Here is a 14897-nt window from a genome sequence, read left to right on the forward strand (position 1 = left end):
CTAACATATGGAGTGGATGGCAAATTCAATCATAGAGAATGAAAAGTGAAGGCAAGATGGAAGGGGAGGAGTGAGGTGAAATTGGGAAAAGAAACAAGGGGTTTAAGAACTGGGAGCAGATGAGAGTTTATGAAATACAACTCTTTAGAAATTGAGAGGGTGGCACAGTGAGTTGAGAGAAAACTGATTGTCTACTTATATCCAATAAACTATAAACCATAAAAAGATTGTATGATATTACCATTAGGCTTTGTGTATAAGGCTTATATGAAACCATAAATGTTTGCTGTGATTAGACTTGGGCACCAAAATACGGAAATTTCTGATAAACAAAATACTTTACTTCTAGTTCCACGCATTTTAGATATGGGTAGAAATTTGTAGTTGAATAGTGGATCAACTTGCTGTAAATCAGTGTAAAAATGTAGTCTGGTGTTATACAAACTGTTAAAATTAATGGACTTAAATTGTTTCTAAAGCAAACAGATCCACTTTCCGTGTCATATTATTATGTAATGTTTTGGGGTAAAATAGAAAGAATAGTTTGACCCTTGCACCCAACATTCTCCTCTAATACCATTTGTTAAATATTAAGTTACATATTTTAAATTGTAACAATTCTTGCAATATTAAGTTAAAAAACAATGTCTAAATTTAAATCCATCTATATCCTTCTAAAACACTCCAAAAATGTCTGTTGCAAAAATAAATTCCTTTTGGTCATAAATTGTAACATTAATAAAAAAAGTTTTTCACGTTCTGACTACATTAGGCAAACATTTATCAAAATCCATTACAAAAAAAAATCACCTCATCACATTTAGAAATATTTAACATGTGTACTGCATATCTATCTACTTGTCAATGGAGTGTTTATGTCTGCATACTGCCTCCTATGTTAAGGGATTTTCTAAAGCTTGATTTACAACAGTTGGTGGAAAACACTGACAATAAATTAAAGGGTAATACATAAAATAATCTCACATGAGGATTTATTTGTACAAAAAGGTTTTTTTTAGTCATAGAGAATTTTAGCTCATGCTCCACAGCATCAATGCATAATGTCATGGAACTGGACAAATATTTGCATAAAAGGTACAAAATGTTTGCTTCTGTGACTTAAAATAGCAATTTTCATCTTTAGGTTTACATTTAGTACTAATTGAAATAGTAAATTCTGTTCTAATACATCAGTGGTGTCAATACACATTAAATAGTTAAAAGCTGTGAGTCAGCACAGCGAAATGCATTGGTGCGTTTGGACCATCCCCCAGAGAAATAGTCACACTGCTAATTGTTACAAGCTGCTATTCGACCACCTGCTGAACTATATGATCCGGTCCTATCATCCATCGTTGAGGTTGCAGACCGACCATCACTCCTGGAATTGGATTGCGCAAATAAAAAGGTTCCCCGGGCTGGCTACACCATCTTCTGCCAACGGGCCATCAACCAATCATCCACAGGTTACTTATAATATATGGACGGACTCCCTCCAAGTTCCATTGGACATTTATTTAAAAGATCAGAGCAGGTTTCATCGATTCATCAGGGGTGACTATATATGCAATAGGTCCTATCAATTATACTGTTATTTTAATATTGTATTTTTATGTATTTTTTATATTAAATGTTTTATTATTAGATTGATGCATACACTGTCAGTAATTATTGTGTGAAAGCGCTGCTTAACTTTGTTGTTTCTGTTTTTCTTTAATTCTGGGGAATTGACCACCCCCATAAGCAGCTGCTTGCTAAGACAACAACCCATATAAAAGCGCTCTAAACATTAACCTAGGTTAATATTGCACAAACAATCCCTAAGTTCCCCCTAAGTAACTTCACCTAACCTTTCCCCACCAGCCTAAAGTTTCTGCTGCCTGCATACTTACATTTGGGATGCCAGCAGTTGGCATTCGTGTGCCGGTCTCCTGGCAGTAGTCAGTATTGTGACTGTTGGTATCCTGTCCATCTGAATGCTGAATGCACCCCATATACTGTATGTATACCTACAATCCTAAAATAAATAACAAAGATATCCCGAATAGAGGGAAAATAAGAAAGGAAGAGTGGAAAAGAAAAATTACATTCATTACTTAAATAAATGGTTACCTCATCACTGAATTTAAAGAAACAATAAACTAACCCATAGCCCAGCACTATCATTGTTTAACATGGTGTATTCTGGTTGCTATTATTTACATATATATTATGTTAAGGGATTTTTTTTCTATTTTTAATTTTCTAAACCACACATTTTTTTCTTTTCCCTTTACATAAGTAAACAATTTGTGCAGCAATTACATGGAACATTAAGAGCACTTAAGGAAAATATGACAAATAGACATACTGTATCACCAACTTTATCTTTGTCACAATTTGCACAAATTAATCTGTATCATTAAAATGTAGTATCATTTAATGTTAATAGTTTAACCATACTCACGCAAATTTGTTGACACATCTGGAGTAAATTATGTCATTTTTTTTTTAAATCTACCAAGACACAACAATAAATTATATTTTCTTCCCTGCATTTTTTTAAAGTACTCTACAGTGACTTATGTAGACCATGCTTGGTTCACTTTGTCTACTTCATTTTTCACTTTATGTGATTTTCCCATTATTTAGAATTCCACCCCAACAATCAGTAATAGCCTTTACTTTAGATAGATAGCTAAGGTGATTATAGGTGTCAATTTATATTTTTGCTGGTGGGTGCTCAAGCCAAAAATATAAGGGAGTGGCTTCATGGGGAAGCGGTGTGGCCACAAAATAATACCAATTTATATTACGCGGGCCGCGGAAGCACACACTCACGTGACTCATATAATAGTCCACTGTCCAGTCCCGTGTACCTCCAGATAGCATACCTCCCATCCCATCTGTCATGTGCTCTGTCTGCCCACCCCTGTCCACTCCAGTGGTGCAGCATTGACAAGCCCTGCGCACAAGCCGGGTCTCTCCTCTGTCCATCCCCTCTATCTCCCGGGCCGGGTGGCCAATCCCCACAGCAGGAGGGGGAGGCGCTGAGTGTGAGTGCCAGTCACACAGTGCTCCATGCCTCCGACTCCCTCCACCAGCTGGCCAGTCCCCGCCTGGTGCCAGCCGTGTGCTCCGCACCGCTCAGTGAGTCAGCCGCCTGGCGCCCGTCCTCCAGCAGAGTCAGCAGCAACAGTAGCAAATCAAAATTGGGATGAGCCGGGCAGTTGCACGGCTCGTCCCCCTCTAAAAATGGCCCTGTGGGTGCTTAACATTTTCCGTGGGTGCTCAGGCCCAGGAGCACCCAAGGAATCAGCGCTTATGATGGTGATAATAAATTACTTTTGTAAAGTATTGGGAGAATCATTGCCCCTTACATCAACCTCTCACCATTGTGCCAAATAATGTATATCCACTGCTGGCTCCAGTGAAAACGAAATGTATACATAGTATATTATACCAGTAAAGTAACAATATTTATCAATATTTGTGGTGATAAGCTCAGCCATTGTCAATCAAAATATAATAGTTTTCACTCAGAACACTGCCTTATACTATTTCTGATACAGCAAACGGGCAATCTCAGCATTAGTACTCAAGGTACACTAACAGTGCAGGTTTAATTGATATCTAGGCTTTGGCAGAGATGGTTAAATCAAAATAACTGAGGTATTTATTAATTGTCCTGTGCTCAGGCATGGGTATCGCTAAAACCTGGACTGTTATTGGGACTTTAGTAGTGAGGTTGAGAATATCATTTGTACAAGGGTGACACTAGTAGTGATAAAGTGTAAGGTAATAGCATACCAGCCAATCAACTCCTAAGTATAATTTTTCAAACCCAGCCTATAACGTGACAGTTACAGATGGGGCCATTCTCTTACTTTCTTGACAATAGATGCGCAAGCATGTGAGATGCTAGTGCATCCACATCCACCGGCGCGCCAGCCACCAGATACCGGGAACACTCAAGACGCTAAATCTGGAACTATAGCCGGCGTCTGAGTGAGCCGGCCAGGCAGTTTAAATAGCGCGCCAATGCGCTGTCCTGACGCTGCGTGCGGCGTCATGTGCACCCCTTCCTCCCTGCGGCCGCCAGGCATCCCCCGTCGCCTAGGCAACCGCTGCGGCAGGGGAGGAAGGGGTTGTATCCCGGCTGTCTGACGCCCGTCACCGTCCGCCGGAAGTCTTCGGCTGGTGACGCGACGGCGTCGCGGTAACCCGGCAACCGCCGGGACCACATCCGTGGAGACTGCCGGGCCAGCGTAGGCGCTGCCCGTGCAGCTCCTAACAAAAATAGCAGAGTTTGAACATGTTTCTATGTTTACTAATAAAACGTGTACATGAAAAATATTTAATTCTGAAAAGAGTCAGAGGGTTGGACATTAGATATATAAAACATGCCGAAGCATGTTTCGGTCTCAGACGATAGACTCTAAATTATAAATATTTCACTCAATTTCAATGTGTGATTTTACTAAATTCCCAAGCAATCCTTTTACAAACAATATTCTTTCTATTGTCATCAATCACTTCTGCATGGAATATGTTGGGAATTTGAATAATGCCCAGTGACAATTTTATCACAGTTTTCTTTTTCAGTCTAATGAGGCATAGACAAAGTTTTTGGATATACCCCATTGCAATTTGCTTGAATCCACAAGCGCTCTGTGGTGAATGTGAATTGTTAGTAGTTTACATTCTTTAATATTTCACATTCCTGCACTGAGATAAATGTGGATATGAAATCTATCTATCTATCTATCTATCTATCTATCTATCTATTTATATATGTTCTATTGGTTGTCTGTCAACAAATGTGGTTGTTGGGATGGTATTGAGTAATTTGAGAACCTAGGAAAACTTGTTGGGAATTTATGCTAATAGCAGTAATATTACATAATTTTGCTGATGAACGTACAGATGCCTATTTAGCATACCAGTTTACACCAAAATCATGCCAAAACAGGTATTACTCAATGATTTAGTCACAGTTGGCACTGGGGTCGGTGACACTGATGCGGTCAAGAGACCCACCTTGAACGTGCTCAAAAATAGATGGTAAGGAAACCCCCAATTACTTCACTCTAGGGGTATGTAGGCTACCCCTGGAGACACTTTCAGCATTGCCAACTCCTCTGTAGTGACGGGAGCCAAGTGCTTCAGGAGAAGGTCACACAACAACACCTGGCTCCCATCACTGCAAAGGAGTTGGCAGTTTGGTGTCAGCCCTTGGAAGGGTAACACCTGGGTGTGGCCAGTAGCCCTCTTGAGAAGTCTCTGGATTTAGGCAAACCCCCAAGTGACCCTCTTTTTCCATACTGTGCTGCTGTCCCACTCCCTTGTTGCAGTATTTCACAGGTGGGGGAAGTTGCTGCTATAATATTCCCTGTGTTGCTCATCCTCTTATTGGTCTACATCATAGGTCTTCAACCTGTGGCCCTCCAGATGTTGTAAAACGTTCCAACATGCATTGCCACATTTTCCCTATAAGAGTTTGTGTGCTGTGTAAACATGAATACTGCTTTCAATACTGGCAGAACAGGAGCTCACTCTATGGAGATTATTCACCTCTGCTCCAGAACCCAAAACCTATCTGGCCTGTGAGGGCCTTTGCTTGGCTGGCAGGTTCTCTAGAGCCCTAGATAGCCACTTATGTTGCCTTATGGCTGTTCTGGAGCTGCACTAGTACACTTTTTAGTTGCTACTGTACATGAAGCATTTGCAGGGGTGACTTGGGTTGGTGGCCTAGATCTAATTTTAATTATTTATAGTCATTGTAATGGCAAAACCAGTGCTTGTCGCTTCCAATCATAAAAAATGCAGCCAAACTTAAGCGATTATGTCCCTCACCACAACTGACCATAAAGATGATATATGTAAACACAATTTACTTAATTTAGTAATCATTTTTTCATTTAAACTTCTCAATAACAATCTTTTGGCCTAGGAGTGCAGTGAAAAAATTCTGATACTCTATGACTGTGATTCTCAAACTCAGCCCTCAGGACACCACCCAGCAGGTGCACAGGTGTACTCATTACTAACTGACACATTTTAAAACATCTACAGATGGAGCTCATTATATCATGTGAGAATTTGGGAGGAAACCTGGAAAATTTTAACTGTTTGGGGTCCTGAGGATTGAGTTTGGGAACCAGTGCTCTAGGGCACCCTGATTCAAAACAAGGTTGGGAACCACTGGCATACAGTATAATATCATTTAAAATATCTTAATGGCAAAATAAAATATTTATAGTGTTGAGCATTTTGACTCATTGGAAATTTTGGAATCAACAGACCCCTACCCGCCTTAATACCCACCTCCAGCACCCAGCACCTAGAGCCCAATGCTTAGAGGCACATTATCAAGTAGAAAGAGCTACAGGTTATTATTTGCCAAAGGTTGACCACCACTGGCCTAGAGCTAAGATTTCTAATATGTATCTCTTCTGCTTCTCTGTAGTAATAACAGTGAAAAACTATTTACCACTGAAACTAATTGTATTTATTGTCTTCTCATTTTCTCAGTGCATCCCAATGTCAGCCAGGGTTGCCCAGGGGGATGTGCCACATGTTCTGATTACAATGGCTGCATGACGTGTAAGCCAAGACTGTTTTTTGCTCTTGTAAGGAACGGTATGAAGCAAGTTGGGGTTTGTCTTTCCTCATGTCCAAATGGATACTATGGGATACGTTCTCCAGGAGATAATGAGTGTAAAAGTAAGTGACACAAAAATAATATTACATTATAAATCAATTTCAATATACAGAAATATATTAATGCAATACAATATGACATGATATTATTTATGTACAGATAGATATTTTTTATAACACATCAAAAGACTACAACATTACAACACAATAGATGTATATATAATAATTTGATGTATCTAGTGATACAAAAAATGAACACTGTGGAAACAATTATTAAAACTTCTAAATAGTAAAAAATGGAGATCACTTATATAGTATACAGGTTCTCAAACTCAGGCCTCAGGTTCAGTTTCTCAAACTCATGTTTTCCAGGTGGATTTTTAAATTGACAGTTGGTGATACACAGTGCTCATTCCAGGTGACTTGAAAAATGTGCCCTGTGTGGGGTCCTGCGAACTGAGTTTGAGAACCACTGATTTTAGTACATTCTAGAAAATAAAACGCTAAAATGATTGGTTTCTATAAGCTAAACATGGGTACAAATTGTACATTTTAAATGGATAGATTAGTGGTTCTCAAATCCAGGCCTCAAGGTACCCTATCAGTCCTGGACTCAAGGAAAGACATTGCTGAGCATTAATGTTTAAATCAAATTGACTAAGGTACTAAATTGAGGGTCCAAATTTGGCCTAGTTTTCGATGGTGGGGGGGTTCTACACATGAAAACACTGGGCAATCCCTTGGGAACGCAGGTGTGGTGTTGCCTGCTCGGGGTGGGTGGCTGACGTCACATGATGTCATCACTCGCCCCATATTCGGCAAGCAGTGGTGGCAATAAAAGTCAGTTTAGACTGACTTTTATTTCCGATGGCGAGAAAAATCATTCAGTGGCCGGAGAACATTGAATGATTTATCTCTCTTTCAGCCACATATGAGGGGATGTGTTCTCTTAGCCTTGCAAACAGGCCTGAATTAGGCCCTAAGTCACCTGAGCTCAAGCATGGATATCCTTCAATAAAAACTGCACTGTTATAGTGACTTGAGGACTGAGTTTGGGAACCTTTGGGTTAGATTTATCTTTAACTGAATAAATCAGAGATACAACATGTCATCATTAGGATTCATTAGTGTCTGCTCTGTGTTTTTAGGATGTAAAGCTGACTGTGAAACATGTTTCAACAAAAGCTTCTGCACAAAATGTAAAGGTGGATTTTATTTGCACAGTGGGAAGTGTCTCGACACATGTCCAGCTGGATTTGAGAACAATAACCACAGCATGGAATGCAATACTATTGGTGAGTAGTATCTACAATATGATTGTCTATTAAGGTAAAGCCAGCATTTCTGGTTTACAGTTAAGGGGTTTACAGTTAAGGAGCGGAGACGTGGACCAGTGGAAAAGTTGCCCAGAGCAACCAATCAGCTTTGTGGTTACATTTATCAAAAAACATTCTATAAAATTGTTTGATAAACTGATTGCTATGGGCAACTTATCCAATGGCCACTTCTTCACTCTTTTTATTGATTGATACATCTCCCTTCCAAGTCAGTAATGTCCAGGATTTAGGCCTCAAAAACATTGTTATCTGCACATATGTTTCGATCTACAGAAATGAAAAACTAAATGGTAACTTAAAAGTTCACAGTTCAATTCTTTGATATTTTCTGGTGACTGCTCAGAAGTTACTCCCATCTGTAGTATATCAAGTGTTTACCCTCTTGCAGAACATGAGCATAAAGAGTCGCTGATGTCTATTGTTAGGTATATCACACATCGGTAAGTTTTGCTTACTAGCCAAGTGTATAGTCTTTGACGGATGATTAAGTCACAGTCTACGCTATGCAGTTGAGAAGTAACAATGGGGCAGATGTATTAAGCCAAGAGATAAATGAAAGGGTGATAAGGGGCCTTATTCTGATCGGTGCGGCCCGATCAGAATATGCGGCCAGGACCGTGCAGGCGAATCCCCGCCTTCCATACGGATCGCCACCTACGTACGTACGCGGATATGTGGCGGTCCGCATGAAAGTGGACGGGGATACGCCTCCTCCATCTTGGGAGCAGCCCCTGCATTCGATGGTCGCCGACCATCGAATGCAGGGCCGCACGCTCCACCAGCTGCCGCCACCCAAGACCACACGGACACTTGTCCGTATGAAATCATGTATGGGGGCGGGCAGCTGACATCCGGCGATGTCAGATGCCCGCCCCCTACACATGCGTCACGGCTTCATTACCATGCATACGCCCCGCGTTTGCATGGGAACGCCCATGAAACGCGGGGCGTATGCATAGGGTAATGAGGCTAAGTAGCCCTTCACGCCCCTCTCCGCCCCCTGTGCGGCGTCTGAAGAATACGTGCGGCGAAATCGCCTGCACATGCGCAGAGTGACCTCTGCACATGCGCAGACGATAACCATCGGCGGGACGACCGCATGCGGTAAAATCCGCACCGATCAGAATAAGGGCCAAGGAGAGATAAACGTCCAGCCAATCAGCTCCTTACTGACTTTTTCAAACACAGGCTGTAACATGGCAGTTAGCAGCTGATTGGCTGGACGTTTATCTCTCCTAGGGGGAGATTCTCTAAAGTTTCCATTGATTAGCATTGTTTTACCAAATTAAATCATCTCTATGAATTAAATGAGACGTAATATTAAGTAGCATTGTCTGTAACCATTATCAATTTACAATAAGATATTACTTCATTAATACAGCTCTAGTATATGGTTTATTTTATGACTATATAGGCTTCTGTCTGACTCATGTTTTGTTCCTACAGTGCATTGTGTAGTTGGGGAGTGGAGTCCTTGGAGCCCGTGCACAAAGGGTGTAAAAACATGTGGCTTTAGACGAGGCAATGAAACAAGAACTCGTGAGACACTAAAGCACCCCTCACCACATGGTACACCTTGCCCACCAACAGCCGAGACAAGGAAATGTATAGTGCAGAAAAAGAAATGCTCAAGACGGTAATGTTTCTTTTTTAATTCTTAAATAATATGTATAGTTTAGTTATCCAAAATCCAGGTTATGCATTGGCCTAAAGTTTGCTGAGGCCAAGAACAATGTCTTAGTGCTTTTATACTGGTGACTTCTAAGCTTTTGATTAGCAGGAGCAACATTATTTTGAAAATTGATTGTTTACATTTGAAACAATGACAGTTATTTACATAAAGTAATATATCCAGGTGTGCTGTAACAATTATATGTTCTTATTAATACATTTCTACAACAAATGCTGTTGTATACTGTGATGTGCATCATCAGGCCTCTAGAACTTTACCTTTCCAAGGTATAAGTGGGCAGAATTTCAAAGACTGGTGTATTCTTTTTGGAAGTCCGGGAGAGCTCACGGAACATTTTGAAGTCTCCGGTACATTCCGGGAGAGTACATAAGAACTGTATAATCCAGTTGGAAAAAATACTAGAGACATTTAATCAATTGTTGTTATAATGTTGTCAGACAGCTAAGGTCTGCTGGAGAGTGTGAGCAACCAACTAAATACAACATAGAAAATTACTATCTGTTGACATAATATAAATGTTTCCACTCCTGGTCTTTATAGTGGAATTTTAGGTTCATATTTCTGCCAGTATACATTCATATAGCACTAGGGAGAAAAAGTCTCCTTTTTAAGAACTAAACAGATCATAAGCTGTCTATATTATTTATTCATGTTATCAAGGCGTGCATGAGTCAAGGTGTTCAACATGCCGAAATGACCAAAATGAAGCTGCTCATTCCAACAGACTCTTCTGATTCAGAAAGCAATGCTTACAGTAGAGTGTATGTGTGGCAGAGCTGGGTGGGAGAGCAGCAGTTACATGCAATGTTTGGGAAAGTACGAGGCAGGAGGATTTGATAAGTATGCAGTTGGCTTACTCTTGCTGTGTTTTATCATACTTTGATTGGAGTTCAAAAATATGCCTAGGAAAAATTCCCAAAACCATGCATCAAGATTAGAGTAAATGTTACTTTAGCTGGAGATAATGTAACATAATACCAAGAGGCTTAAAATATTAAGTGTTAAATTCCCTTCTCATCCACCCACTCACACTCTTTACAGACACAATCTGATATAACGCAGATAGCCAGCAGACTCCCTATCACATTTAATGATGTGCTCAGTGATAATACTGTTCTAATCCACTGTATTCAGCAGTATTTTTTCCTGTCAATGAAAAGAGCCATCTCTGTTGCAGAAGTGAGTGATTGTTGAAGATGTGTTCTGAGAATTCCTCCAAATCTGAATTTGCAGAGGGAACCTATGCTATGCTTATCATGTGAGCAATAGTGCTGCGTTCTATATTATTCTATGGATAAAAGGGAGGTGACAGTAGTTTACAGTACGTAATATATACATGGTATGCACTGTTCTGCCACCTTCTTCCCTAATGCTCGGCACTTGTTTCCATATTTCCTGAATATTTTACAAATGGTAACTATTATTAAACTATACCAATTCCTTCAGGCTAGCACCCTTCTTCTGTGACACATATTGTAAATGTTCTTTTATCTTTGGCCTCACACCTCTTCCAGTGCTAAATATATACCTGTAGTGACTGAAACAGCTAGTTTAGTTATCATTTAAGCAAAACAAGAAATTATAAGTCTAAAGGGGCTTCATGGTCTTGGTTGAGTTCATCAACAAACCCTTGTACTGATCTTACATCTAATAACATCTCAGTTACCACTTCAAATATTACCCTTGAACTCAAGCAATAGTGGTTAGAAGCAGGAAAAATCATCTTATTTCTTTGCTGGGCCAGCTGTGGTGTATCTGCACATTCCACAGTGCAACCAAAAGTCCCTACCTGGGAAATATCTATCTATAAAGATAGATAGATAGATAGATAGATAGATAGATAGATAGATAGAGTATATATGTGTGTGTGTGTGTGTGTGTGTGTGTGTGTGTGTGTGTGTGTGTGTGTGTGTGTGTGTGTGTGTGTGTGTGTAAGCAAAGCTTTGTGTTCACCAGTTTACAGTTGTGGGTTGGTGCCCAATGGTCTTTTCCAGCTGAGGCAGAATTCAGTAATCGGTTTACTTAGTTCAATTTAAAGAAAGGATATTCAACTACTACAACAAGATTGATGAGTTTCACAGGTCAAATGCCCGCTTCATAAAAATCATGCATGAAACGTAAAGCTGTATATTTATTTATTAACAGTTTCTTATATAGCGCACACATATTCCACAGCGCTTTACAGAGAATGTTAGAACATTCACATCAGTCCCTGCCCCAGTGGAGCTTACAATCTATATTCCCTACCACATGTACACGCACACAGACATTCTAGGGTTACTTTTGTTTGGAGCCAATTAGCCTACCAGTAACTTTTTGGATTGTGAGAGGAAACCGGAGTACCCGAAGGAAACCCACGCAAGTACGGGGAGAATATACAAACTCTGCACAGTTAGAGCCATGGTGGGAGTCGAACCCATGGCCTCAGTGCTGTGAGGCAGTAATGCTAATCATTACACCATCCCTACTGCCCCATATATAGTATGTATAGTGGGAATGAGTGCTGTTCTACAGTGTGGGTTAGCTTTGTCCATAGTGCCTGATTCAGACCTGTACACAGGGCTGCAAGTGTTCGGAGTCCAAGTGAGCAGGTAAATGCCACCCTGCCAAACAGCCATAGGAACGCTTGTATTTTCTGGGGTACACCGAGAAATCACTGGTGGCATGCCCCAAAATGCCCACAGGGTGTCAATCACCCTGCAGGCAGCGAGCAAAGACTAGCCTTCGATCATTGCCTTCAGACCAGTGGCTCATGCATGTGCACTGAATATTGTGCGTATTCTACATAATTTTGCATGCTCATCGCCAGGGTTTACATATCTGTTGCCAGTCGTTTGTTGTTCATTGCCAGGGGTTAATGCTCATTGCCTGGGGGGAAGTATTCACAGTACACCAGCACTCCCGGAATCTGAGACTTTAGGGTAGCGATGTAAACGTGTTGCCAGTCATTTGTTGTTCATTGCCAGGGGTTAATGCTCATTGCCTGGGGGAAGTATTCACAGTACACCAGCACTCCCGGAATCTGAGACTTTAGGGTAGCGATGTAAGTGCTGCAATTCTCTGACAGACGAGCGGTTCATTGAGACCCGCTCATCTGTCAGAGAATTGCAGCACATACAGCGCTACCATGAAGTCTCAGATTCCATGAGTGCTGGTGTACTGTGAATACTTACCCCCTGGCAATGAGCATGTAACCCCTGGCAATGAACAACAAATGACTGGCAACCGATATGTAACCCCTAGCAATGAGCATGCAGGTAAAAAAATATATAATTGATGTATGGGGAGGGGGCCCTAGAAACTTTTGGCAAGGTGGGCACAAATGTTCAACTTATGCCACTGATGGAGAAGATAAAGTATCTGTACAGTGCCTTCTTGTGATCACAGTATTGTTGAAAAGAATGGTGTAGCTTTGACAGCTATAGTATAGTAGAAATGGGCAAAAAATTGACGGAGTATTCTGAAAAATGATGGAACACCGAAGGGCATAGTTTGATGAGCAGGATATAACAGTGTTTACTGTAGAACTGTGTGGAAGAAGGTTTTCGATATTACTGAGTCTTTCAGATCACTTCAGTACACACTGGCGGAGAAGAAGTTGGAGTATTGATTGATTCTAATTGCATCCAGTGGAAACTGTCATACTTGCTATCATGTAAACTTCCTTGATTTGAAAATGAATAATTCACCCTTATTAAAATAAATTGCTTGAAATATAGTGATTGATCTATGACGTGACTGTCATATGTTTGTAAAAGTATCCCCCATGCGTCATCTAGCTGCTTATTATAATAATATCATATGTCTACGTGTAAAAGTCAGAAACTACAAACATTAATTTATTTTAAAAATAAAAATGTTTAACTTACAAAATCAACAGGAAAATTAGTCCCTAATCTCAGAGTTTATTCATAGTGGAAATAAATGAGTTCTGGTATATTTCCGGTTACTTTATCAAATATGACAGTATAAACAAAAGTGCGGAAGTGTCAAACACTCATAAGTGTAGGAGTATTTAAAGGTATTTACAAAAAGTTGTTGCAGAATTGACAAGTGAAATTTTAGCCTCGTATTCAAACAAATTAAAATAGTGAATGTTTTGTGCATCTAATATACATGGTTTACAGCGAGAGGACACATTAATCAGTAAAAAAACAAACATATAACCCCATGTGGTGTATCATACACTAATCAGGGTCAGAATGGCTTGTAAAACAGCCTGCAGAAAATTGTAGTAACATAGCTGAGAGGCGTGTGTTTTATGTGCTAAAGACACTAGTCTGGTTAATGACCTTACTGTGTGATCATTCCCCGGGCCTCTTAGACTCCCAAATTAACTTGGAACTAATTACGGTTTCCTGATGTTTATATGTTACATATACTACAAGGTCAACAGTGAGTATTTAAGAATCCTTTACGTCGACATTCTATTTTTACACTTTGATATTGCTAATTTTTTTACAACCCCTAATGCTTTTACATTTTTAATATACTGTTATTTTATTGAATACGCTGGTTTACTGTTATGAGGCATCTGAGTTAAAAATAGATTTTTATTCATATAAATATTTTTTCCATTGTTTTTACAATGAATATAGGTCTTCAATAACCACACCAGTTTTTGTGTGCAGTCATGTGCACCTACTGGAGCTGTACAATTTAGTCCTTCATGTATATTGCTTAATGATTTAGGCTATCGATTCCCAACCTGGGGTATTTGTGCCCCTGTGGGTACTCTGCAGACCGGTTGGGGGTACTTGAAAATAATATTGGTAAAGGCAAAAGAAAAGGAGTCTCCTGATGGCAGAAGAAGTCTTGCGTTGCCATGGAGATGATCGATGTTGCATCACTTCCAGTTCTGTCTGCAGCGTCATCAGCATCTCCTTGTGTTTTGCCAGACCAGCAATCCACTGGGAGCTACCTGCGTTGCCCTCAGACATCAGCAATAATCTTCCCCACACTGACAGGGGTGTAAAAGCAGAAGCATTAATTCTACAAGCATTAGCTGGAACAGTACACCGCCAGAGGCCAGACACAGAGGAACCTGACCGCATGCTACTCCTTAATAAAATATGTGCATACCGCTCACTTCCACTCCACTCCTAAGTACTGTGGATATTTCAAATTGAGAGGAGGGGGTACTCATAAATGAAAACCCTAATCAAGGGGAACAGGAGAGAAAAAAGTTTAGAAACCGCTGATTTAGGCAAATAGCCAGAACAATT

General features: G+C 40.2%; 1 protein-coding gene across 1 annotated transcript in view; it reads left to right on the plus strand.

Annotated features, from left to right (window-relative positions):
* The window catches only part of RSPO3 (R-spondin 3), an 81086-nt gene that overhangs the window by 38441 nt on the left and 27748 nt on the right, over positions 1 to 14897 (plus strand). The window contains exons 2-4 of the mRNA XM_083176702.1: positions 6514 to 6705; positions 7791 to 7937; positions 9426 to 9615. Of these exons, the coding sequence (XP_083032828.1) occupies positions 6514 to 6705; positions 7791 to 7937; positions 9426 to 9615 (529 nt within the window). The remainder of the gene's footprint in view (positions 1 to 6513; positions 6706 to 7790; positions 7938 to 9425; positions 9616 to 14897) is intronic.

Source organism: Crinia signifera, chromosome 3 (genome assembly GCF_055691185.1).
Source record: "Crinia signifera chromosome 3, ASM5569118v1, whole genome shotgun sequence".
In the NCBI taxonomy this organism is placed as follows: Eukaryota; Metazoa; Chordata; class Amphibia; order Anura; family Myobatrachidae; genus Crinia; species Crinia signifera.